A 24,693-nucleotide genomic window follows, 5' to 3' on the forward strand; every position below is an offset into this window, starting at 1 on the left:
AGGCAGAGGCTTAAGCTGCAACACCTTGTACTTATTTAACCAGAGCACCCTATTCCTTGGCCTTGGCTTTGTGGCATGGTCTGGGGCTAGAGCTGTCCAGTGAATTCCCTTCGATCAGAGATACCTCTCCCACAGCTGACTAACCTCCCGGCCAACCCCCACATCACGCCCTCCCTCCCCGCCCTGCCGCCCCCCCACCCCCGGAAAACCTCTCTCCATACTAGAGCAGCTGGAAGGAGCCATCGATGAAGAGAGAGTTCACCCCTGGGCATTTCTTGGTGAACAAATCTTTGATCTGGAAGAGGGGGAGGCGGCGGGGTCAGGAGGGGAGGAGAGTAGAAGGGACAGGAGGAAGACTGGGAACAGGCCTCGAAGGGTGATGGACTTCAGGGCTGGGAGAAGGTGCAAGGCGGGGAGGAGTGGAGGAGAGACGACGGATGGGGCCGGGGGCGGAGCACTCACGCTGGTGAGAAAGAATAGGAGTCCAGTAAGCAGGGTGATAACCTCGCCAGCCAGCCGCAGGTAGTCCACCGTGGTGTGGTAAGGGTATGGTGGCTGGGGGGTGGGGGCAGGGGAAGAGTGAAGAGAGCTTCCGAGCCCTGCCCCCACTGTTCCCCCAACCCAGAGGCCCCCTGATGTTCTCTTCCCTGGAGTCATCTCCTGCCCTTGTCTCCTCCCCTATCACCTCCCCTGGGGTTTCCATCCCAGCTCAGAGCCACAGCCCTGGATGCTGGTGGCACCTCCCAGCCTATCCCCTCGCCTTCCCCCAGGTGCCCTACAGGGACCCTGCCACGCCCCAGTCCCAGGCAGACACTCACAGTGCCCTGCAATGGCTGGTAGTAGGCGGTGAGCGTGAAGATGACCATGGCACACAGGTAGGAGACCACGTTGATGTAGAAGGAGACGGCCCCGAACTTGCGCCACTTGTCCCACAGCAGTTCATTGATGGGCTCCACGGCCAGCATCTCGTGGCGGTTCTGTGAGAAGCAGGCAGCAGCGAGGGATCGGAGGTGGTCCTCTTTCCCCACACCAGCAAGCCTTCTGGGCGCCACCCCACCCAAGAATTCTCTGTGTCCTAACCCAGTCCCTAGAAACCAAGGATGCATGGCGAATCCGGAGGGGTGGATATTCAGAATACACTCAGCGCTGGAAGCAGCCCTTACTCAAGGGCCATGGAACCCACAGATGCAACGTTCTTAAGGCCTCCAGATCCCAGCCTGGGAGTGGTTACTGTATTCCTGACAGCAGAATGACCTACACAGCTTTGCTGAAAGTCCCCAGCTCCAGCTTCCTGCTAACACGCAGCTTGGGAGGTGGCGCCTCCCTGCCACTCACAGGGAGGGGGTGCAGGGGACAGGAGGGGAGACCTGGATGGAGCTCCTGGCTCCCAGCCCCAGGTGTTAGGGATGAAGTGTGTGTGTGTGAGTCAGGGCCACGATCCCTCCCTGCCCTCCACCCTCCCACAAGTCTTGCCCCGTTGCCCGGCTCCCTCCTCCCCGATGCCCACCTCGATCTTGCCGTTGTACACCAGGATCTCCAGCACCGAGGCCTCCTCGCCACACGTGTCCAAGGAGGAGAGGTCGTACAGCGAGGAGTACACGGGGCCGTAGGCCCAGTCCTTGAACTTGCGCGACAGGTGCCGCGTGTCCTCATCTGTCACCTCCCGGCGGATGATGTGCTGGAAGACCTGCAAGGTGTGGAGGGGGAGGGGGAAGGTCAGAGGCCGGAGGAACAGCCCACCAGAGAGAGGGAAGAACGGGAATGGCGCGCCTGCTGTTGGCTGGACCCCTTCCTCACGCCACTGCGCCTGGTTCTTACTCTTACCACCGAGCTTGACCGAGCAGTTAGTGGGGGCTGGGAAGGGCGCTCCCTGAGGCCAAGACGGCAGGAGCTGAACCCAGGGCTAGCCTGGAGCACCCTGGCTGCCCCTTGGCATCTGTCCACACAGCTGCTGCCCAGCCTTGTCGGGACGGGAACAGTGACTATGGCAAACCTACTGGTCTATGGTGTGCATCCAGGGAAACCCAGATATGGGGTCACACGGCCCAGGAAAACCAGGTCAGAATGTGAAGCCAGATCTTTTCTGTGACTTCTGATCCTGGGATTTAGTGACATGTGAAGACACTGTAATCTCTGCTTTTTTTGTTTTTTGTTTTTTTGTTTTTAAAGATTTATTTATTTATTGGAAAGTCAGATATACAGAGAGGAGGAGAGACAGAGAGGAAGATCTTCTGTCCGATGATTCACTCCCCTAAGTGAGCACAACGGCCGATGCTATGCCGATCCGAAGCCAGGAGCCTCTTCCGGGTCTCCCACGCGGGTGCAGGGTCCCAAAGCTTTGGGCCGTCCTCGACTGCTTTCCCGGGCCACAGGCAGGGAGCTGGATGGGAAGTGGAGCTGCCAGGATTAGAACCGGCGCCCATATGGGATCCTGACGCATTCAAGGCAAGGACTTAAGCCACTAGGCCACGCTGCTGGGCCCTGTTTTTTGTTTTTACGGGTTTGTGACTTCCATTCCCTTCCCCTCACCACACACCCCCGGGGGCTCTTCATCAAGGGTTTCCTGTGGCCAGTTCTTCTGACGGTGCCAGCAATGCTGTGCCCCTCTTACTGTTACCATTCCCCAGCTTTACAGACGAGCAAACTGAGGCACAGACAGGGGCAGAAGGTGCCTGGGGTCACAAAGCAAGAAGAGGCAGAGACAGAGCTCAAAACAGGTACACCCGCTCTGGGCTGGCTCCCGGATGGGACAGCTGGGAGACACTCTCAGCGGTCACAGAATACATGCATGTGGGGAGCGGGGGATAGCAGGGGGGCACGGAATCTGCCCAGGCTGAGAAATTGTGCCGTGCCCTGAGACCTGTGTGGTGAGGCCCAGGGGGGTGTCGTGAGACCACCCAGCAGTTCCGAAAAGGGGGCAGAGCAAGTCTGGAGCCCTGAGACTCAGGTGGGACTGAGGCAGAGGGCACCATCCACTGGGGTCTTGAGCTGGGGTCAGCAGGATGGGAGGAGGGCGCACATTTAAATGCTGAACGCCAACTGAAGCCCCTGTGTTTGTGTGTGTGTGCGTGTGTGTGCGTGTGCGTGCGTGTGTCTGCAGGGGAGCAATGTTGCCCGGGTCCCCCAGCCCCCACCTCCACCTCACCCCGATCTTGCCCGTCTTGGCGGCCATCATGAGGGGCGAGAGGCCATCGTTGTTGAGCACGGCCTCCAGGTTGCTGTCCGGGAAGAGGCGGGCACACTTGAGCAGCAGCAGGTCATACATCTTGGTGACGAACTTGGTGTTCTCGCGGGTGTTGTCGGCGATGGCCACCAGCGCGTGCAGGACGGTGTTCCCACGCGAGTCCTGCCGCCGCATGTCGGCCTTCTTGTGCGGGTTCTCCGTCAGGTAGTTGACGATGTGAGGTTGGTTGGTGCAGGCGGCCAGCGACAGGGGCAGCTCCCCTATGGGCAGGGCAGCAGACAGGGCGAGGAGGAAGAGGAGGAGGGGAAGTCAGTCACCCTGGGGTGGGGCTGGGGCAGGGGACACTGGGGTACCCGCGTATGACCTGCAGTTCAGGGCAGAGGCACCAGGTGGCGACTGTACCATCACATGAGTGATGCTGGGATACAGGAGCGTGGCCATGTGATTTGGACATAATGAGTGCCAAGGACCTGTGAGGGGACCAGTCCTTCCTGGGACACTGTCCCCTGGGAGCCAGGACAGAAGGAAAGACAGTTCTCAGGTCTTCCTGTGACCCTCCCACACAGCACAGCAGTGACGGGATTTGGGCCTGGTGACCTGACCCTCTGTCCCCATGTTAAGATATGTGGGTGCAGGGGGCAGGGGCAGGAGAGCTAGCGGAGCTGCCACTTGGGACACCATGTCCAGTAGGGCAGTGCCTGGTGCTAGACTTGGCTATTCCATACCTGCTAACTTGGGCAGGCAGCAGGTAATGGCCCAAGAGCTGGGGTCTCTGCATCCACATGGAGACCCAAATGGAGTGCCAGGCTCCTGGCTTCAGCCTGGCGCAGTACTGGCTGTTTGCAGGCCTTTTGGAGGCCAATCAACAGGTGGAAGATCTCTCTGTCTCTCTCTTTTTCTTTCTGTCTCAACGGAGTGAGGATTTGAATTCTGATCCCCAACTCCAAGCTCTCCTGGTACACATGGGCACAGGAGGCAGAACCAGCTGGGGCCATCTGGCCCCGCGGGCTCCAGGTGCTGCTGTCATCCTGGCTAAAGATGCCACCCTGGTTCCCGCGTCTCCGTTACCAGGTTGCTCTTGTGTGTACCCGCCCCCCAGGACCCTGCTCACCAAAGTAGAAGTAACCGCCCTCATCTTTGGGCTGAAAGAAGCGCCCGCGGGCCTGGGCGTGGACGTCGGCCCCTTGGGCCACCAGGAGCTCCACGTAATGCTTGCAGCGGCGCTCAATGGCAATGTGCAGGGCGGTCTGGCCTGGGGTGGGGAAGGGGGAGAGTCAGCTGTGCCTGGGGGCAGCAAATGGGCTGTGCCCGGGTCCGAGGATGTGGGATTCGGGTGCATGGCATCCCCGGACCTGCTGCATTACACAGGAGAATGCCAAGTGCAAAGGATAGTTGTCAGTCTCATCAGATGCTTCAGTTACAGAAAAACAACAGTATTTTTTGGTCTTCCCAAATCTGACATTTGTAATCTGGGAAACCCGTAATCTTTGGATGCTAACATCCAGAGAGCTGAGAGATCAACTCAGTCACAGATGCGCAGAACCCAGAAGCGGGGAGCGTGGATTCATGCTGCCTCTCTGGGCTACAGACGCCAAGATTCCAGAACCATCCTGTCTCGGACCCAGGATTCTGAGCTCACAGATCCCTAGGCTCAAAGCATCCAAGAACCCCAGAACCCTGGACTGAGAGACTCCAACACCAAAGCTGAGAGGAACAGTTATTATTCTCCCATTTATTTGCCCGTTTACCCATCCATCCACTCATCCATCCACCAGCTGATTCATCTTTTATCCATCAGTCCAGCCATCCATTCTCACTAGCAAGAATGGTTCCTCCACAGCCCCACCCCGTGTCGCCCCCGCCCAGCCCTGGCCGCACCTCGGTAGTAGATGTCGCGGAAGGGCGAGTTGATGAACTCGCGCATGTTGCCGGTCCGCTCGGCGATGTCCAGGAGTACGGGGATGGTATCATTGCGGCCATTGCTCAGGTTCAGCAGGGCCTTGGGCAGGCAGGTCTTCCCCGTGGACGGCTCTGTCGGGGGGAGGGCAGGGATACAGTCCATGGCCCTGAGCTGCGTGTCCATGGGTACAGAGTCGGGCAAGGAGTCGGAAGTCCTGGGCCCCAGCCAGGCTGGCAGGGTGCCCAATATCTATTTGACAAGGTGATGCACTTTTAATGAAGGTGAAATAGGGTGACTCAAAGTGGCACCAGACCTTGGATTTGGACTTTTGCAATTCCACACATAGGCTATTGCAGAGTTTGGGGCAGAGGCCCTGGGATGTGATGTCACGTGCTGCCATCATCCAAGCTGGGGCGGGACATGGAGTTCCAGGGCTCGGCCACCAGGTGGCGCAGCGGTTCTGCCCACGGTGGGCAGTTGAAATCCTGGGCCCTGCTACAACGCAGGTTGCACAACTTCGGGGAGGGCAGGAAAGGGGATAGGGGAAGGAGGTTGCAAGACTCCCTGTAGAATGGAATGAGCTCATTATCCTCTGGCCAGAAACACACTCAGGGGCAGATCCAGGTTCTGTGGATTTCAGGGCAACGAATACAGAACCAAAGCCGGGAAGCTTAGTAGGTGAGGGGTTCGTAATCATGGGGACCCCAGCTTTTACATGCTTAGCTGCAACTGCAAGGACCCAACTCCCAAGCTCCTATCAGAACCTGCTAGGACAGAAACCCCAGACTTCTCAAGAGAGGCTGCAAATGTATGCAGGGCACCACCTTGTACCCCACACAGTCCACGCTGCCCGGGGCCACCATCCCACCTGGCTTCAGGCCCATGACTGCGTGAATCCCTGGGAAATGGCAAGAATTGTGCCACTGGCTGTCTGGAGGGCCCGGTTCAGGATGGCTGGCTGAGATCAGGCTGTGCCTGCAGTCTGAGCCGGGTCACTAGGGCTCAACTGGCACACACGCAGTTGGCAATGGAATTCAGTCAACGCTCACAGACCTCCCCCTCCCCCACTTGCCTGATTTTCAGGTAAGGTCTGGGGCACCAGCGGGGGGCCACACAGGGCTGCAGGGTGAGCGCATAGGGCTGGGAGAGAGCCAGGCAGTGGGGGCAGAGCCCCAGCCTAGAGACATATTCCCCCTGGGATATGGCTGGAGTAGAACCCACAGGAATGGAAGCCCGAAGCCCAAGCCTGATGCCCCATATGCCCCCAGCTCCCATCACAGGAAGTGGGGCTCCTGCAGGCATTGTCTGGACTGAGCTTTCCTCAGAGGCCAGGACTTGGCTATTATTACCCCCAGTGTACAGATGGCAACACTGAGACTCCTAAAAGTGACCCATTCCCTCAGTGGTGCCTAGGGCCTTGACAGCCGGTGAGTGGACTCTGCTGCCCACAACATCCACCTTCCCATACCTAAGGGCTACAGGCATGCGTGAGCCAGTGGAGACAACACAGGCCCAGAGAGGGTAAGCAACGTGGACCAGCAGCACGGGACTCCCTGTCCAGAGCTCTTCTGGACCAGTGCACTTCCACTTACAGGAGCATGCTGAAAGAGGCGGGGGTTCCCTAGTGCCAGGCCTTCCCGCAATTCCCTGGCTGGCCTTGCGTTCAGCCTGCCCTGGGGAGACTCACCCCGGAACTCCTCATCAGTCAGGCGCTTCTTCTGAGTCAGCAGAAAGGGGAGCAGGCCATCCAGGTCGGCGGTGCAGCCCCGGGACACGATGTCAAAGAGGATGGGCCGGTTGAAGACTTTGAGGACCAGGGGTGGCTGGGGCGCGGGAGCCTTGGGGCCCTGTGGCTGCTTCCTGGAGGGGGTGAGAAAGCAGGATGATGAGGGCCTCGGTGCCTGCTTGCCCAACAGCCCCCGACCCTAGGGCCCTGTGGGTTAGAGGTGGGGAATAGGGAGGGAGGGATGGAAACAGCAAGGAAGGTTTTAGCCAACACACTACAGTGAGCATTCACTCAGCCGTGGTGCAAGCAACACTTGTCCAGTCATCTGTCTACCTGCTCTCACCCACCCATCCACCCACCCTCCCACCCATCCATCCATCCATCCATCCATCCACCCATCCATCCATCCACCCATCCATCCATCCATCCACCCACACATCCATCCACCCACCCATCCATCCATCCACCCACCCATCCACCCACCCACCCATCCATCCATCCATCCACCCACCCATCCATCCATCCACCCACCCACCCATCCATCCACCCATCCACCCACCCATCCATCCACCCATCCACCCACCCACCCATCCATCCACCCACCCACCCACCCATCCACCCACCCATCCATCCACCCACCCACCCATCCATCCATCCATCCATCCATCCATCCATCCATCCATCTACCCATCCATCCACCCATCCACCCACCCACCCATCCATCTACCCACCCACCCATCCATCCATCCACCCACCCACCCATTCACCCACCCACCCATCCATCCATCCATCCATCTATCCATCCATCCATCTTTCCACGTATCCATTCACTCACCCATGCACCTGCCCATTCACCCACAGACCTACCTACCCATCCTTCTATCCTTCCCTCCATCCACTCATCCATCCATCCACCCACCCATCCATCCCTCTATCCTTGCATTCATCCATCCTTCCATCCCTTCTTCCATCATCCACCCAGTCATCCACCTATTTGTCATCTATGAAGCACTTGCCAAAGCCCAAGAAAGACGCAGCGACAGAGGCGACGAGAAAACAAAGAAACCATAGTCTAGAAGACAAAGCATCTCCTTCATTCATTTCATACCTCAGTCAATTTATTCATTCAACAAACATTCAAAATATGGCTACTTAGCCCAAAACCCACCAGACACTAAGCACTCAATAGATGCTAGAAAGAAGGTGGCTAGTATTAGCAAGTGCCTCCTGGGCATCCTAAGCTTGTATGTGTACAAAGGGACACTGCACTACAGAAGTAAGTAGAAGGAAGGGTTGGCAGAGGGGAAGCAAAAAAAGAAGAGACAACAAGAGGAGGAGGGCTTGGAGACACTCATTCAGTCATCCAACAAACATGAACTGGGCACCTGCTGTGTGAGAGGTTCTGGGAGAGAAAGCTCAGGGTGTCACGTGTGCAGGAATCCTCTCTGTCCTCATCCTCCCCTGGGGCGGCCCCCACTGAACCTGTTCTTGAACTCTGGGCTTAGAGCCAGCAAATAAAAGCCAGACTTCCCGAGGTGCCCCTGAAGCCCTTGGATGCACGGCCATATCCCAGTCCCCAGGGACCTCCCCTCCACCCACCACCACGCTACTTCAGCACCTCCAGATCCAAGAGTGGGGAGGGGGCCAGACGGGCAGCACCCACCAGCATCCAACCAGACCTCTGATGAGTCTCAGGTTCAAGTCCCAGCTCTGCTTTCAATTCCAGCTTCCTGCTCATGCACACCCTGAGAGGGGGCACCAGTGCTTGCACCCCGCCATTCACATGGGTTCCTGGCTTCAGCCTGGCCTGGCCCTGACTGAACTTGAGGGCTTTTGGATAGTGAACCAGGGGATGAAGCTCTTTGCCTGTCTCTATGCTCTTTAAGTAAATAGCAATATTTTTTACCAGACCAAAGATGGACTTCCAGTAAAACAGTTGAACATATCCTGACAGAAGGATGACTGAACTCTCCAACATTGTCCATGCCTACAGTGTTGAGAAACACTTCAATACTGGCCTGATGGCCTTACGACTATTCATGCAGGACCACCTGTTGTAATACTACAGGGGAAATCAGTGTGGGGGAGCGAGGGAACTTAGGAAGGGGAACAGGAAATCCCAGAGCCTATGGAACTGTATCGTAAAACAATAGTCAATAATCATTTTATTTATTATTATTATTTTTTTTTTTAAAGATTTATTTTTATTATTTTTTCATTGGAAAGGCGGATATACAGAGAGGAGAGACAGAGAGGAAGATCCTCCGTCCGATGATTCACTCCCCAAGTGAGCGCAACGGGCCGACACTATGCCAATCCGAAGCCAGGAGCCTCTTCCGGGCCTCCCACGCGGGTGCAGGTTCCCAAAGCCTTGGGCCGTCCTCGACCGCCTCCCCAGGCCACAGGCAGGGAGCTGGAAGGGAAGCGGGGCTGCCGGGATCAGAACCGGCGCCCATATGGGATCCCGGGCGTGCAAGGGGAGGACCTTTAACCACTTGCGCCACCGTGCCGGGCCCAATAATCATTTTATTTATGATAAATATTTTAAAGGAATATTTCTATTTTTTCAAAGAGATTTCTTTTGATTGGAAAGGCAGATCCACAGACAGAAGGAGAGATACAGAAAGAGAAAAACCTTGTATCCACTGGTTCACTTGCCAGATGGTCATAATGGCCTGAGCTGAGTCGATCCGAAGCCGAGAGCTTCTTCCGGGTCTCTCATGTGGGTGCAGGTGCTTAAGGACTTGAGCCACCCTCTAAGCAGGGAGCTAAATCAGAAATGGAGCAGCCAGGACACAAACTGGCACCCATATGAGATGCCAGTACCTGCACGTTGAGTAATTACCCTGTCGAGCCACCATGCCAACCCCTAAAGGAACGTGTCTTAAAAATCCAAGAAAAGGGACACCTACAATGTCAGGACACACTCAAATAGCAGAATGTTGGAATCAGGACTGCTTGTGAAGGCTATGCTATTATAATAATATAGGCCAAATCAGTCGGGGGAGGGGACCTACGGGTAGGGCAAGGGAAATCCCAGTCTATGGAGCTGTATCACAAAGTAGTAATAATAATAAAAGGTAATTTAAAAAAAATTCCATGAAAAGGTCCTGGCATGACGGCTCAGTGGCTAAATCCTCACCTTGCACATGCCAGGATCTCCTATGGGTGCTGGTCCACGTCCCAGCGGCCCCACTTCTCATCCAGCTCCCTGTTTGTGGCCTGGGAAAGTAGTCGAGGATGGCCCAAAATCTCGGATCCCTGCACCTGCCTGGGAGACCCAGAAGAAGCTCCTGGTTCCTGGCTTTGAATTAGCTCAGCTCCAGCCATTGTGGCCACTTGCAGAGTGAACTGTCTGTTTCTCCTTCTCTCTGTAAATGTGCCTTTCCAATAAAAATAAATAAACCTTACAAAAAAAAAAAAAACAGGAACAAATCAAAGACTCCGTTATTCAGGAAGAAAGGGCCCAGTCCAGCAGGGAAGGGGGCGTTGACTAGTCCCCGCTCCCAAGCACAGACAGCCAGGATCAGCCAGAGGTGCCAGAGGACTGGGCGGGCCTCAGGCCTGGCTGGGAGGTTGCTGGGAGGGGTTTTCAAAGAGCTGTCAAGGAAAGGGGCTGGTTTTCAAGTCTGGGTCAGTTCAGGGCGCCTTAGGGGAAGGAGGTGAGACTTACAAAGGGTCACACATGGCACTGCTTCAGGCAGGCAGAGTGGAGGTCAACTGCCAGATTCCTAGAGACATCCCTGGACGCCCTAAAGGACCAGGAGGGAGGGCTCAGCCTCACCAGGCACCAGGTCTACAAGGACAGAGCCCTGCAGGATGGGGCACACATTCCAGCAGGCAGAGACCCTTGCCCCTGAAGCCGGGCTGCGGGGCACACAGCTCAACAGAACCCCCTGCCAGGAGGGGGGGAACCACACAAGGTGTTCCCAGAGCCTCTGCAGTGCCCTGTCCCCAACTAGGTCTGTCCCACAGGTGGGTGGGGGAAGGGCTTCTCTCCAATCTCCACCTTCACTTATAGCCACACCTCTTGTGTGAGAGAGAAAGAGTTAATGGGTGCACCCCCCCCCAAGGAAGCTACTGAAAGCCCAGGAATGGAGAGGACCCAGGGAGGGGTGCTGGGTGATCTACCATGGATAGATGCACAGATGGATGGGTGGGTGGATGGATGGACAGGTGGATTCGGAAGAGGCTGTTGGTCAGGGAGCCATCAATACTCACTCTACAACCTTCCTCCTCCAGCGCCTGTTGTCACTGGGGTGGTGACGATAGGTACCATAGTCAAACAGTGAGTCCATGGGGGCCTTCTTGGGTGCCGGCGCCACTGAGGACTCATACAGGGTGGACTCCAGCAGGTCGATGGGGTTGGGCACCCCTTTGCGGAAGGCACCCTGGAACTTCATGCGCAGGTTGGGCCGTGCGTCACCCGGGCCAGCGGGTCGGCCGGCATCAGCAGGCGAGGGTCCCGGAGAGCCATCCTCCCCCTCAAACAGGTTGGCCAGCGAGGAGAGGGGGAAGGCTTCCCCACCAGCGGTGCCGCTTTCATCCCCGGGGGGCTCGCCCGCCTCCCCAGGCCCCGCACGCGGGCTGTCGCCCGGATCCGCCATGCCAGGCCCCAGGTCCGTCTGCGTTGCTTGGCCTGCAGGGGAGTGTGAGAGAGGAGCTGGGCAGTGCTGGGTTGGTAATGGGGGCTCCAGGAAACCCCCTCCCTACATGGGAAAACAGCACCACTGCCAGTTGCTTCAAAGCCACCGTTGTAATGACAGGGGCTTGGGGCGGCCACTCCCAGATGCGGTCAGCCTCTGGCCTGGGGCGGGAGCTGCCATAGGAGCTTCATTCAGGGATCTGGCAACTCCAGCCCCACCAGCTCCTGCAGGGGCACACGCTGTGGGAGGCAAGGTCGCAAGGCCACATCAGACCCTGGTCCTGGAAGAGGGGTTCCTCCTGACCCCACAGGCCAGTTCCAGAGCCCCAAGCGCAGCGTTCAGATGCACGCTCCATTCACTCGGAGCCACAGCGAGCCTTTCCCAGTCTTGGTTTCTCATCTGCAAATTGGGGGGTATCCATGCCCCAAGGGAGAAGCACACCCCTGGCTGGGATGCGGGTGGCGGGGAAGGGGGGCAGTTGGCACTGTGCCTGGTACACAAGGAGCAGCACCATTAACCCCCTGCTTCCCACAGACAAAGCAAGTGTGCAGCAAACACAGCTGTCCCCACCACAGCTGGCGCCACCTCCACACCCTTGTCCTACCCTTGGGGGAACAGCAGCTGAAGCTTTCCTTGCCCCTGCCCGGTGCATAAAATCCACTGCACAGCACTGCTACTCCCCGCTCCTGCCTGGCTTACTCCCACCTGTGTCCCCTTCTCTGGGAAGCCTTTCTGCATCTCTTCCCTAGGCCCCCACTTCGCAGATGGAAACACTGAGGCAGCCACGCAGCTGTGTGTGGAGGGAAGAGGTCACGCTGTTTCTCAGAGAGATCACGCCTGGGCAACACTACCCCAGGGGTTCAACGGATGGGGGGCACAGTCATTCATCGTCCCCTAAGGGGGCAGGAGGGTCAGCGTCTCAGGTTCCAACAGTCCTAGTTCCTGTCTCAGCCATGGTTATCCATGTCTTCCATCAGGCCTTGGTTTTCCCATCAGAAAAGCCCAGCACAGTGGCACAGCGGGTTACACTGCTGCTCGTAACCTCGACATCTCCTATCAGAGTATTGGTTCAAGTCCTGGCTGCTCTACTTCTGGTCCAGCTCCCTGCTTGTGGCCTTGGAGGCAGCAGGGGGATAGGCCCAAGCCCTTGTTCTCCTGCCACCCATGTAGGAGACCAGAATGGAGTTCTTGGTTCCCAGTTCAGCCAGCTGCTATGTACACTTGGGGGAAGTGAACCAGCAGAGGGAAGGCCTTTCTGTCTCTGCTTGTCAAAGAAACAGATCTTAAACAAGATAAAGCCAGGCCAAGCCAACCCCTCCTCCTCTGCCTCTTTCCTTTTTCTGATACCTGCTCAGCACTGCCACCTCCCAGCCAGGAAGAGAAAAGAGCTCGGTCTCCACCTGTGGGGATGGGGACAGGGCGGGGTGGACACAGGCCTAGGCAGGTGGACTTATCCTTCCAGGCACGGCCCTACTGGGAGCCCTAGGCAAGGAAAAGCAGCATCAGGCACCGTATATCCCCACCCTGCTGCCAATCCTGTGCCCACGGTACTTCCCGGGGCCACATGGGATGTGTCTCCTCCTGCCCCACCTCAGCAAGCTCCAGAAGCCACAAAAGGGTCCCGGGAGGGTCCCTCTAACTCCACAACATGCCTGCAGCCCCTCTCCCCTAAGGGGCTCCCCAGATTTCCGGGAGCCTCAAAATAGGAGGTCTGACGTCAGCTGCTGCATAGCCGTGGGCAAGTCCCATGATGATCTTACTCAGAGTCCAAGGACTACACGGCTGTCACCAGATAAGCCACCGTCAGCCAGGCTCGGGTCCAAGCATGTCACACCCCCAGTTTCATCCTGTCTACAGGATGACTCCAGACCAGGCATGTGGGGCACTGATGTCAGGGGACACATCTGGCTGTCACCACTGCACCGGATCAAGGACGGGAGGATGGCACGACACGTGGTATAAGGCACAGGTATAACGTGCAGGAAGCAGCTGCCGCCATTCCCATTTCACAGATGAGGAGACTGAGGCTTGGGGAGGTTAAATGTCTTGCCTGAGGCCACCCAAGGTAAAAGACACGTCCAGGTATCTGGCTGCACAGCCCAGGCAGCCTGAACCTTTCAGGTTAGCAGCCAGCAGGCCAAGTACCACCCTGAGCCCTGGTGGGGTCTCGTTCAAGCTTCCCAAATGCCCCAAGGGAAGGGGCATCGCTGCCAGGCTGCTGGAAACTACTCTGAGCCACAGTTTGCTCCGCCGGCCCAATGGGGGTGGGGGCATGGGGGACAATGACAGTGCCAATCTTGGAGGGCTTCCAGGAGGCAAGTCCCAGGTGTGTGGGGAATCACACAATGGACTCTGGCTCTCAAATTCGCTCTTCATTGTTGTCACCAAGGCCACCCGGCCCTGATTCACCTGTCCCCCTTCTTGTTCCCCACACACCCCACACACAGAGTCTGGATTGTAGAGCAGCCCCCTGCACCCCTAAAATCTATTACAGGAGCCTGGGGGCAACGCGAGGAGGTGAACTGAGCTGCCAGAGGTTCACAGGGAGTCAATGACCTTGAAGGTGACCTCTGGACTCCTAGCACTGCACTCCTACCGACCATGCCACCCACACCCAGAGTGTGCACGCCCCAGTGCAAAGGCACCTACAGACTCATGCATGTGTGTGTGTCACACACACACACACACACACACACACACACACACACACACACACGCACACGCACACATGCACGCAGGGACTGCTGTTCCGTGGCTGTGCCCTCCCCAAGCACTGCCCGGTTCTCTGTGGTTGGGGAAAGAGTTTACTCTGTGTTCTCATTTGCCCCGGAGGTTGTAATTACACATTCCTCAGCCGTGCCAGGCCTGGGAGAGACAGCGGGTGGGCACAGGCGGGGAGCCGGGTTAAAGCTGCCTGGGGGTCCTGCGTGTCTCCTGGATGTGTGTGTGTGTGTGTGTGTGAGTGTGTGTGTGTTTGTGAATGCCGTGCTGATTCCTGTCTCTCCATGTGTGTGTACATGCGTGTGGACCGTGGTGAGCCACCTCCAGGAGTGGGGGTGGGGAGGCATGGAGGTTTTCATGCCAAGTTGGCCCCCGGGCACCCCATCTTAGGGCCCCCCATGTAGGGAGTAGCACCAAGCTGGCCATGGCGCCCATTTGGGGCACAGCTCGGAAGTGTATTGTATGCGTGTCATCACAGGGGCACGCGTGGACATGTCAAGCCCCCAAGCTCTTGGTTTGGATGCAAGGTGGGGTGGGAATGGGGCTCAGAGCAGTGTGTACCCAGCAAAGTTGGGATCCCAGGGTCCTGGGGCACAGTCAGTTGGAAACCATCCTCCTCCTCCTCCTCAGCCAAGAAAGCTTACTGCGCATCCGCCACGTGCTGAGCCCCAGGAAAGGCCCAAGGGACACAGGCAGGACACAGGCTGACCTTGAGGTGGGAATGGGAGCTGGCTGGGACCAGCTGCTGACACACAGGACACCCCCGCCCCGTGCCACCTGCTGGTCTACACGGCTATCCTGACATCACTGCGTGACTGCGTGTAGCCGCCTGTTCTACTTCCCACCATGATTCGCCAGGGTTCAGGGGTCTCCCACTGGCTCACCCTGGCTCTGTTTGTGGAGGGCAGTAAGGGGGGTGGTCTTGGAGATCATCTGCGGAAACCGGGCCACATATTCTCAAATCCCAACCTGCTGATTTTCATGACTGTGACGGAGGAAAGCCGCTTAAGTCCCCAGGGCAAGTCTGGGCGGGCAGGGCCGCCTCACCCAGGGCTCACCCAGGGCTCCAGGAAGTGGTGGGGAATGGGCTCCTGGGAGCTGCTTCTCTCAGTGCCCTCCCCGAGAAGGCATCTGTTGAGCACCACCTGTGTGCAGGACAACAGCCTGCGCCTCCCTTACTTTCCTGAGCAGGAGTGAAGCAGACACTCCTGGCCCTTTTGAGGGCTCTGTCCCCAGAGATGGGGACTCCGCTGTAACCACTGTGTGCCCAGGGGTTATCATGGGCCCAGCGGGTATCAACCAAGTTTGCTTTCTGATTCTAGGGACCCTGAAAACTGTGCCCAAGGGTGGGCAGGCAGCCCAGGATGTAGGCTCAGGCCTGAGGGCAGAGTTTGGGAGAGAAGGGACAGAGAATGGGGCCTGGGGGGTGGTGGGGCCTGGAGCCTTAGGAGAAAAAAGGACAAGAAGAAATGGGGTGGGGCCCCCCCCCCCCGAGGTGGACAGGCAGCTGGGGTGATGACCAGGAAGCAGACCTGGAGAAGGTGCCTGTGCACCCCCCCCACACACGCCCAGAGCCACTACGCTTCCTGCTACCTCCTCACAGCACCCCCTCCTCTGGCCCCCGATTACACACATCCCCCGATTACACACACACCTTGGCACACATCTGCAGTGCCTGTGTGGGATCGGGCTTGGAGAGAGAGCTGGGGGTGGAGCAGGAGAGAAAGCAGCAGTGGTGCCCAGCCCCACCCCTCAGAGAGGCAACATCCCTCTGGAGTGGAATTAGGGTCCTCATGCCCCACTCCCCATCAGTACCTGCATGCTTGAGATACTTCCCAAGGACTTAGGGACTGAGGGAAGAAATGGGGGAACATAGGGGGTCTACATCCTCCATGTTCCTGGGTCTCAGTGATGATCGGAGTCCCTGTGAGATCAAATGAGATCAGGGGACGGACTGGAGCCCCCACACCCCACACAGAATGCTTCCTTGGGGCCAAGACAGGACTGGACCAGATGGTGGCCACCAGCAGACTGGGTACCTGGGCTTTGGGGGACAGGGCTGGGACAGGGACCTAAGGAGTGGGCCCTGGGGCAGGAGTGACCTCCAGGGAATGGCTGCATCCTGAGCCCGAGCAGTCGCCGAGTGGGAACTCAGCTCCTCGGCCTAGCAAAACCTGCCGCCTGCCAGGTTGCCTGGCTGCCCTCGGCTCAGCTCACAAGCCCCTGTTGGGTGGCGGTGGTGGCGGCAGCAGCAAGGGGCATCATGCCACACCGGGCACTGGCCCCAGCCGCCTGTGTTTACCCAGCAGGTCTCAGCCCAGCCCTCTTCCTGCCTGCAGCACACTGGCCTCCTGTCCTGGGTACACACTGCCCCAGTGTCCTGCCGGCTGCCCCCCACCCAGGAGGGGGCCTGGGTGGGGCAGCTCTGGGGTGACTCACTGAGCCTGCAGAGGACAAACCCTTAGCTGGGTGGGCCGGGGTGGACACTGGGTGGTACACCTAGGAACCCGTTGGCGCCCAAGCTCCCCTGGCCTGGAGATGGAGACCTCCAGGCAAAACTGTGAGCCCAGGGGCCAGACTCGCTGTGGCCCAGGGCTGGCAAGACAGGAGTTGCTAGCCACTCGCAGGGAAAAAGGCTCGTTTGGGGGGTTATGAGAACATTCTAGAATTAGTGCCAATGCCTGTCTGTATCCCTCTCACCAGCCACAGGCTTGTACACCATGAAGGGCTGAGTGGTCAGTGTGGGAACCACAATGTGTGGCTGTTGCCCTCATCACCACCACCATAGGGGAGGCCTCAGTTTCCCTGTGGCACTGGCAGAGGGGCATTCAACACAGCCCCTCTCCTACGTGGCTCAGAGTTGGAAACATTGCCCAGTCCATGTTCTACTCCCTGGGCCATTTGGCCTGAGCAAACCCCTTTGCCTCTCTGGGCCTCAGTCTCTGCATCTGTACAATGGACACATGATCACACCAGGCTCACAGCATTCATGTTCTCGCTGAAAAAAACAAAACAACTACACAACGGCTGCAGGATCCAAGAGCTGACGTCACCATGCAGCGCCCCGGGCACCATGAACATCCCCCTCCCCTACCCAGCTCCAGCTTGGCACTAGCTGGGAAGCTTCCGTCAGTTTACCATGGTGGGTAGAGGGTCCCAGAGAGGCTAGAGCAGATGCCAGGGAGCCTCGAACTGCCCAGTTCTGCAGCCAGAGCTTATGGCCCTGGCAAAGGGCTCCGCGTCACCCCATTCCTATTGCACATCCCCTCTGCAGGGCTGTCAGTGGGGACGCCGTCCCCTCTCCCAGCTGGGAGACTGAGGCACCCCCCCCCCGACCCACACGCAAACACACCTGCACACACTTTCCTACCCACATGCAAAAGCTCCGTGCTTGCCCACCCAGAGGCGAGGGGGTGAGTGGGTGGGGCGGGAGCCCGAGGCAGCAAAAAGGAGAGAGGCCCACTCCCTGCCCCGACCTGCCTCACCTGCCTGCCTGCTGCCCGCCGGCGTGGTACTGACAGACGCCTGGAAGCCTTCCCTACCCTGTCTGCTGGGCCTCCCTCCTTGGCTCGCAGCACACAGCGCCTTCTGTCTCTTGCCAGCCACATGGTAACTCTCCTGGTTAGAAACCACCAGCTCCACTCCCAGGAGGCAGGAGCTGCTAAGGGCGGGTGGTGTGGCAGGATGGAGGTCGGCCCAGGGCCCCGAGCCACACTCACTCGCCTCTCACTGGAGGCCAGCAGTGTCGTTATTTCCATTCCACAGATGCGCAAACTGAACTGGGGGGAGGGGGGGTGTCACGACTCAACAGGAACAAAATGTGGCTGCAATTCCAACTATCTGCTTTTAAAAGCCATTAGAGGGACTGCTGCTGTGGCACAGTAGGTTAAGACTCCACTTGCAGTGCTGACAACCCCCATGGGCTCCGATTCATGTCCCTGCTGCTCAGCTTCCCATCCAGCTCCCTGCTTATGGGCTGGGAAAGCAGCAGAGGATGGCCCAAGTCCTTAGGCCCCTGTGGGAGACCCTGAGAAGGTTCCTGGCTCCTGGCTTTGGGTCAGCTCAGCTCTAGCTGTTGTGGCCATTTGGAGAGTGGACCAGTAGATAGAAGACTCCAACCCCTCTGTACTTCTGCCTTTCCAGTAAAAATAAGTAAATATTTTTAAAAATACACTTGAGTTTGGCTTCTCAAGGACTACCCTTCCAAATGCTAGGCCCCGTGGAACTCACTAGGTAAGCTGGCACAGGGAAGGGGGTTGGGATGCTGCAGGCAGAAGCACTTGGAGTTCGTGTCTTGGCCGAACCCTAGGACAAACAGGACACTGCTTCTCTGATTTCTACCCAGGGTCAGCACTAAGAAGTCAGCATTTTTTTTTTTTCCATTCACTGGTTCACTCCCGCAAATACCTGCCACATCCAGGGGCTGGAGCTGGGAGCTGGGAACTCAGCCTGGGTCACCCCCGTGCATGGCCAGGGTCCTATGGCCTCCCAGAGCCTGCGCCAGCAGGAAGCTGGAGTGAGGAACCATAGCTGGGCAACTCTCGTTACACACAGGCTGTCTTAACCAGTGTCTGCAAAGTGACACGCTGTCCCCTACACTGACCTCATGGGCCGATGGGTCGGAAAGACAGAGTGACAGAGACACCCCGAATGTCTGTCACAGCCAGGGTTGGGCCAGGTCAAAGCCAGGAGCCAGGAACTCCATCCTAGTCTCCCACATGAGAGGCTGGACCCAAGGGCTTGGGCCATCGCCTGCTGCCTTCCAGGTGCATTCGTAAGAAGCTGGACCAGAAGCCGAGGCAGGACCTGAACCCCGGCACTCTGCTGGGAGGCACGGGTGTCCCAAGCAGTGACTGTTAACCCACTGTGACCCAACACCTGCTCCCATAAATCTTTCAGCTCTATTTTCCATGACATATTTAAAGTGTCCTAGTGTTTGCTAAATGAACAAATAGACGAATCCATCAAAAGGAGCCAGACAGGCTTAGTCACTTTGTCCAAGACAGATCTCCTTCCAACCAAGGGGCAGGAGCGCTTCCTCCCTTCCGTCCTGAAGTTTAGCAAACACCTGCTATGTGCCCCCATGCTGACGAGATCCAACACACCTGTGAAGGTGACAGACATCATGAGTCCATTCCACAGATAAGGAAAACTGAGGCTTGGGGCAGCCAGGACACTCACTCAAACAAGAACCTGCCTGCCTGTCCTCTGCTTTCTCCCCCTTTCCCCTTCCTTCCCTCCCTCCTTCCTCTCATCTCCAGGTACTCTCTTGCCACCATCTCTGTACTGGGCCTAAGGCCAGGCAACCGCATGCCCACCATCCCCATCCTCACCCGCCAGGGTCTCCCCAGAGCTCACGGGGTCCAACCCCCAAGTGCACACACGCACAACACGTGTACACACACACACACACACACACACACACACACACACACACACACACACACACACACACATCAATGCTGTGCCACCGATGGTCAGCCCACCCGGAGCGGCAGCAGTAGGAGGGCCCTGGCCACTCCACCCTGCCGGAGAAGCAGGGGAGACTGAGCAGCCCTTTGTACGGAGCCAGGCAGCAGCAGCAGCGGCTTACTCACTCTGGACCCGCAGACACAGGCAGCCCCTTCCGGCCCAGCCCGCCTCCCCAAGGCCCTGACCTCTCCACTGGCACAACCATCAGGGCTTCCTATGCGTCCAGCCTGCTCTCCCGGGACCCTCCCTTCCCAACGAGGAAGCAGGCTCCCTCCGAGAGGCAGCCTGACCTCCTCGGGGAGTCACCCAGCCCGCAGCGGTGGGGGGCTTCCGGCAGAAAGGGGAGCCCAGCGACAGGAAGCCAATGGCCAGCTTCCAGCAAAGAGGAAGTCACGGTGGGAGTGAGAGCTCATCTCCCTTCCTCATCCCCACTGGGCCATGGTGCTAGCACACATGGGACCATAGGACAGCTCAGGCCAGGATAGAAAAGCCCCAAGCCCACCCAAGTGAAGTTCCAACAAACCTTAGTGGTTGCTGCAGGAACAGAGGGGTTAAGTCACTACCTGAGGCCACACAGCAGTGAGAGGCAGAACTGGGTCAGACTCCAAGAGGGCTGGGTTTGAGGTAGCCTTTTGAGCAGGAAGCTGAGTCAGCCACTGAGGTTCTCAGAGACCTGAGGACACAATGGTCACTCAGTTTAGGCTGCCAGGTACAGCCCTGTCACAAACCAGCAGGTCTCCCCTGGGTACACTGCATCCTTCTCTAAACCTCAGCTTCCACAGCTGTGAAATGGGACCAAGCACTCTTGTCCTATCCCCTCTGGGTGGACATCCACTCTGAGCCATGCTGAAGACCGTAGCCTCCACTCAGCAAGGCCAGCGCCACTAGCGTGTCCACTGCATGGATGAGCAAATCGACGCCACAGAAGTCAGGGCGCTCACTGGGACCCAGGAGCTGGTGCTTGGGGCAGGCAGGTGCAAGCTCTGGTTTGCAGGAACCAATCAGGCGAAAGGAGAAAGGATGCCAGCTCCTGGCGCTCAGTCCAGGCCCGGAAATATTATGCGGCCTCGTGCAAGTCTGGTTTTGCCCCCTTGCTGGCACAGAAGGATTCTCTGGGTGGATGGGGGCCTGTGGCAAAGGCATCCTGCCAACAGGGACCTGCAAACCCATTTCACAGATGAGCAAACCGGGCATCTCCCTCGGGAGTCCAGGCCTGTCTCAGCAATTCAGGTGCTTACCTCCAAGTGGCAGAGTCTCTCTCCCTGGACCCTGAACTACTGACAAATGGGGTCAGCAGACAGGCCACCTGGGGTGGCGAGAAATAGAGAGAAGAAAGGGGACAGAGAACACATTAATTCTGAAACAAGACCAACAGGATTCCCAGCTGTTGAAAGACCCTTCGCAGGTGACGTCATACCCCTTCCAGGCCTCAGTATTCCCTCCCTGGAAAATGGGTACTCTCTCCATTAATATGCAAACATCATGGGCTTGTTGAGCTCAGGGCTGGGCACACATCCCCCACGGGGCTGTGGCTGTAAGAGCAGCCTGAACTGGGAGCTGAATCCAGAGCAGCGGCCACGGGGGCCCCAGGACGGCGCCTATCTTGAGTGATGCAAATTAATCTTTAACGGGGGAGGGGGAGGAATCAGTGAAGCGGGGCACCCCGGATCACAGGAAGTCAGCATTTTCCAGGCTCCCTCAACCCTGCTGTGTCAAGAGGCTGGTGGGGGTGGGGTGGGAGCTGTTCCCTGGCTACCTCTCACTCAGGGAAGGGAAAGTGAGGCATACAGCAGTGTCAGGGGGAGTCCATGGCGGGGAGGGACACCCACTCTGTGGAGACGGTGCCATGAAGGAGACCAAGAGCCCTGGACCTGTTCTGAAAGGCGTGTTCAGCCGATGGCCACGGCCGACTGCACTGGTGGTCTGTTGAGCACCTACTGTGCGCCTGTACTGAGCAGCTGGCCTCCCTCTTGTGCAGTCCCCCTGTGGCCCCTCTCCCCACCCGGCAGGTGCCCAAGGGGCTGGGACGGCTTCCTGACCTGTCTGCCACCCTCCCCCATCTCTGCCATTCCACTGCCAGCGAGAACTTTCCAGATCACACAACCTGCTGCATCTCTCCCAGCTCAGAACCTGAGGGCCTTCTGGGTCAGGCTTGGTCCCGCCTGGCTAATAGCATGCAGTAGACAATGTCAGGGCTGGCCCGCTGGCTGACGATGGCTGTCATGTCCCTGACACCTGCCAGCCCTTTCTTCCACTCCTGCATGGATTTGTGCAAACCTCTCCCGGCTCCTGCAGCACTCAGTCAGTACCCTGGTTCTTCTTGGGCCCCCCTGCACTCAACACGTGATCCCCACCAACACCTGCCTGGCCCAAGGCCCACAAGGGGGCCACGGCTACATCCCATTTCTGCTTCCACACACCCTCCCTCTGCTTTTGCACACCTGGTCTGAACCCCCGCGGCCGTGTGTGTGCGCATGTGCCCTGCCTCTGTCGGCTGAGTGTGCGTGCTGGCCACCCAGCACACAGTTCACAGGTGACACCTGCTTCTGGCTTCAGGGCTCATCAGCACACCACTCTGCCCCCCTCCCGCATGCACATCGTGGGGGCGATGGGGGAGGGCTCTGAGGCAGAACAGTCCCACGCAGCCCACCCCAAGGGCACCCTGTGGGCACCAGGCTCCCCCTCAGGCCAGGGGTACCAGGAAGTCCTGAGAGTTGAACCTCTAAGCTGAAATCGGCCTTAGTTTCCCAAGTGGGGAGGCAGGGGTCAGGGCTTGGGCCAGCAGGAAGCTCAATCCAGGTGGCTGGGTGGGTGGCAGGCATCTCTGAGCGAGTGGGGAGCATAAGCGGTCTTTCCTCCAACTCAGGGACCTCCCAGGAGCCACCCGGGTCTGGGCAGGGCGCTGGGAAAGGTCTGTGGGCCCCTTTGAGGAATACGGCCCCCAAAAGTGGCCTTGGCAGCCTCACCACCCAATCTCCTCTGTCTCAGGCAGAGGCCAAATCCCTCCGATCTCATTGCCAAGTTCCCAGAGTGGGGACGCCCCCCAGGTGGGCTGCAGACCCCCTGGATCTTAAGTTCACTGCCTTGGGGCGTCTCAGCCACAGAGGCGCCCAGGGGTGGGGGGCAAGACTGGCAAGGAAACCGAGACCAGCTGGCGGCCAAGCCCAGCCCAAGGACATCCAGCCCGACCCCGCCCGCCCTGCTCCAGCCTCCTCCGCCCCGGGCCCCACGCCGGGACCTCAGCGAGCGAGCCTCGGGCCCTCCGCCAGAGCCGCAGAGACGTGCCCAGGAGGGGGTCCAACGGGCCCCTGGGCGGTGGCGTCCCCACCAGGTCCGGGCCCCGGGCAGCGGGTACACTCACCTCCGGGACAGCGGGCACCGGCGGCGGGCGGGGAGCGCGGCGCTTCCTGAGTCCCGGCGCCCGGCCTCGCGTCGCTCCTCCCGTGGCTCGGGTTCCAACCCCGCGCGCCGCCCCCGGCCGGCCGGCACCACGCCCACCCCACGGTCTCCACCGCACCTGCTGGCGGGCCGACCCTCTGCGCCCGGCCCCGGCTCCAGCTCCAGCTCCGGCAGCGGACTTCAGTTTACTTGCTGGGCAACCAGGAGCCTGGGAGAGGAGCTCAGACTGGCACCTTGGCCCCCCTCTCTTAGGGTCATGCCCCGTGCATTCCCCCACTCGTTCATTCACTCTTTCATTCGTTCCACAGTGCGCCCCGCCAGGGAACGCGAGCGCAAGCCTTCAGATTTTTGCCCTGCAGCGCACTCTTCCCCCGTGGGCATGGAAGGGAACCCCAAGGCCCAAGCTTGCCGCCTCCCTGGAGGTGAGTTTCTTGGATGCCTCTGACGACAGGCAGCTCTCTCCCACGGGCACTGCTTGTGAAAAAAGCCAGGGCCAACCCCTTGGCTCAGTCCTCCGTGTCCCCCACGAGGTGGGGACCCTGAGAGCCCCAACCACCTGCGTAGCCCAGCGAGTGCTCCACGGTAAACAGAGCGAACGCTGAGCCAGCTCCTACTGCCATCAACCTGCCAAGCCCATGGCTGCCTTGAGTGTGAGCTGCTAGAAAGTGAAATTTCAGAACTGTTGGTGGGGAGAGAGGGAGACAGCCAGCCAAACATGGGCTGGAAATAGCACGTTCAAACCACCAAGTGTGAAACATTTACAAAGAAGCAAACCTTAACAATCAGTAACTTAGGGGTCCGTGTGGGGAGGCAGTGTGTTAAGCCCCTATGTGCAACACCAGCATCTCATGTACAGGTTCGAGTCCCAGCTGCTCCACTTCCAAACCAGTTCCCTGCTGATGCACGTGGGAAGGCAGTGGAAAATGACCCAAGGACCCACGTGGAGACCTGGATGGAGTTCCTGGCGCGTGGCTCTGGCCCGCCTGGTTCTGGCCATTCAGGGAGGAAGGTGTGGCGAGATGATCTTCCTTTCTCTTTGTAACTCTGCCTTTCAAATACATACATTTAAAAAAATTTTTAAGATTTATTTATTTTTATTGGAAAGGCAAATTTACACAGAGGAGAGACAGAGAGGAAGGTCTTCTGTCCACTGGTTCACTCCCAAGTGGCAGCAACAACCGGAGCTGAGCTGATCTGAAGCCAGGAGCCAGCAGACTCTTCTGGGTCTCCCATGCGGGTGCAGGATCCCAAGGCATTGGGTCATCCTCAACCGCTTTCCCAGGTCACAAGCAGGGAGCTGGATGGGAAGTGGAGCAGCCAGGACACGAACTGGTGCGCATGTGAGATCCTGGTGCTTGCAAGGTAAGGATTTAGTCATTGAGCCATCACACCAGGCCCCAAATATTTTTAAAAATCAGTTCACTTTGGGCCCGGCGGCGTAGCTTAGCAGCCAAAGTCCTCACCTTGAACGGGCTAGGATCCCATATGGGCACCGGTTCTAATCCCGGCAGCTCCACTTCCTATCTAGCTCCCTGCTTGTGGCCTTTGAAGGCAGTCAAGGATGGCCCAAAGCCTTGGGACCCTGCACCCGTATGGGAGACCAGGAAGAGGTTCCTGGTTCCCGGCTTCGGATTGGCGCAGCACC

General features: G+C 58.3%; 1 protein-coding gene across 4 annotated transcripts in view; it reads right to left on the bottom strand.

The window, feature by feature from the left end:
• TRPV4 (transient receptor potential cation channel subfamily V member 4) overlaps positions 1-23,062 on the bottom strand; it is a 30,774-nt gene extending 7,712 nt beyond the window's left edge. The window contains exons 1-10 of one of the 4 annotated variants that reach the window (XM_041003506.1): positions 23,011-23,062; positions 11,032-11,449; positions 6,772-6,944; positions 5,063-5,215; positions 4,296-4,436; positions 3,146-3,444; positions 1,508-1,687; positions 819-977; positions 463-555; positions 222-295 (exon numbers count right to left, since the gene is read on the bottom strand). In XM_041003506.1, coding sequence (XP_040859440.1) covers positions 222-295; positions 463-555; positions 819-977; positions 1,508-1,687; positions 3,146-3,444; positions 4,296-4,436; positions 5,063-5,215; positions 6,772-6,944; positions 11,032-11,417 — 1,658 coding nt within the window. In that variant the 5' untranslated portion in view covers positions 11,418-11,449; positions 23,011-23,062. Of the gene's footprint in view, positions 1-221; positions 296-462; positions 556-818; positions 978-1,507; positions 1,688-3,145; positions 3,445-4,295; positions 4,437-5,062; positions 5,216-6,771; positions 6,945-11,031; positions 11,450-23,010 lie in introns of those variants that run through there. The other 3 variants (XM_041003507.1, XM_041003509.1, XM_041003510.1) reach the window with 3 other exon arrangements.
• Positions 23,063-24,693: the final 1,631 nt, after the last annotated feature.

Source organism: Ochotona curzoniae, unplaced genomic scaffold (genome assembly GCF_017591425.1).
Source record: "Ochotona curzoniae isolate NIBS_2020 unplaced genomic scaffold, NIBS_Ocur_1.0 scaffold_274, whole genome shotgun sequence".
NCBI classification, from domain to species: domain Eukaryota; kingdom Metazoa; phylum Chordata; class Mammalia; order Lagomorpha; family Ochotonidae; genus Ochotona; species Ochotona curzoniae.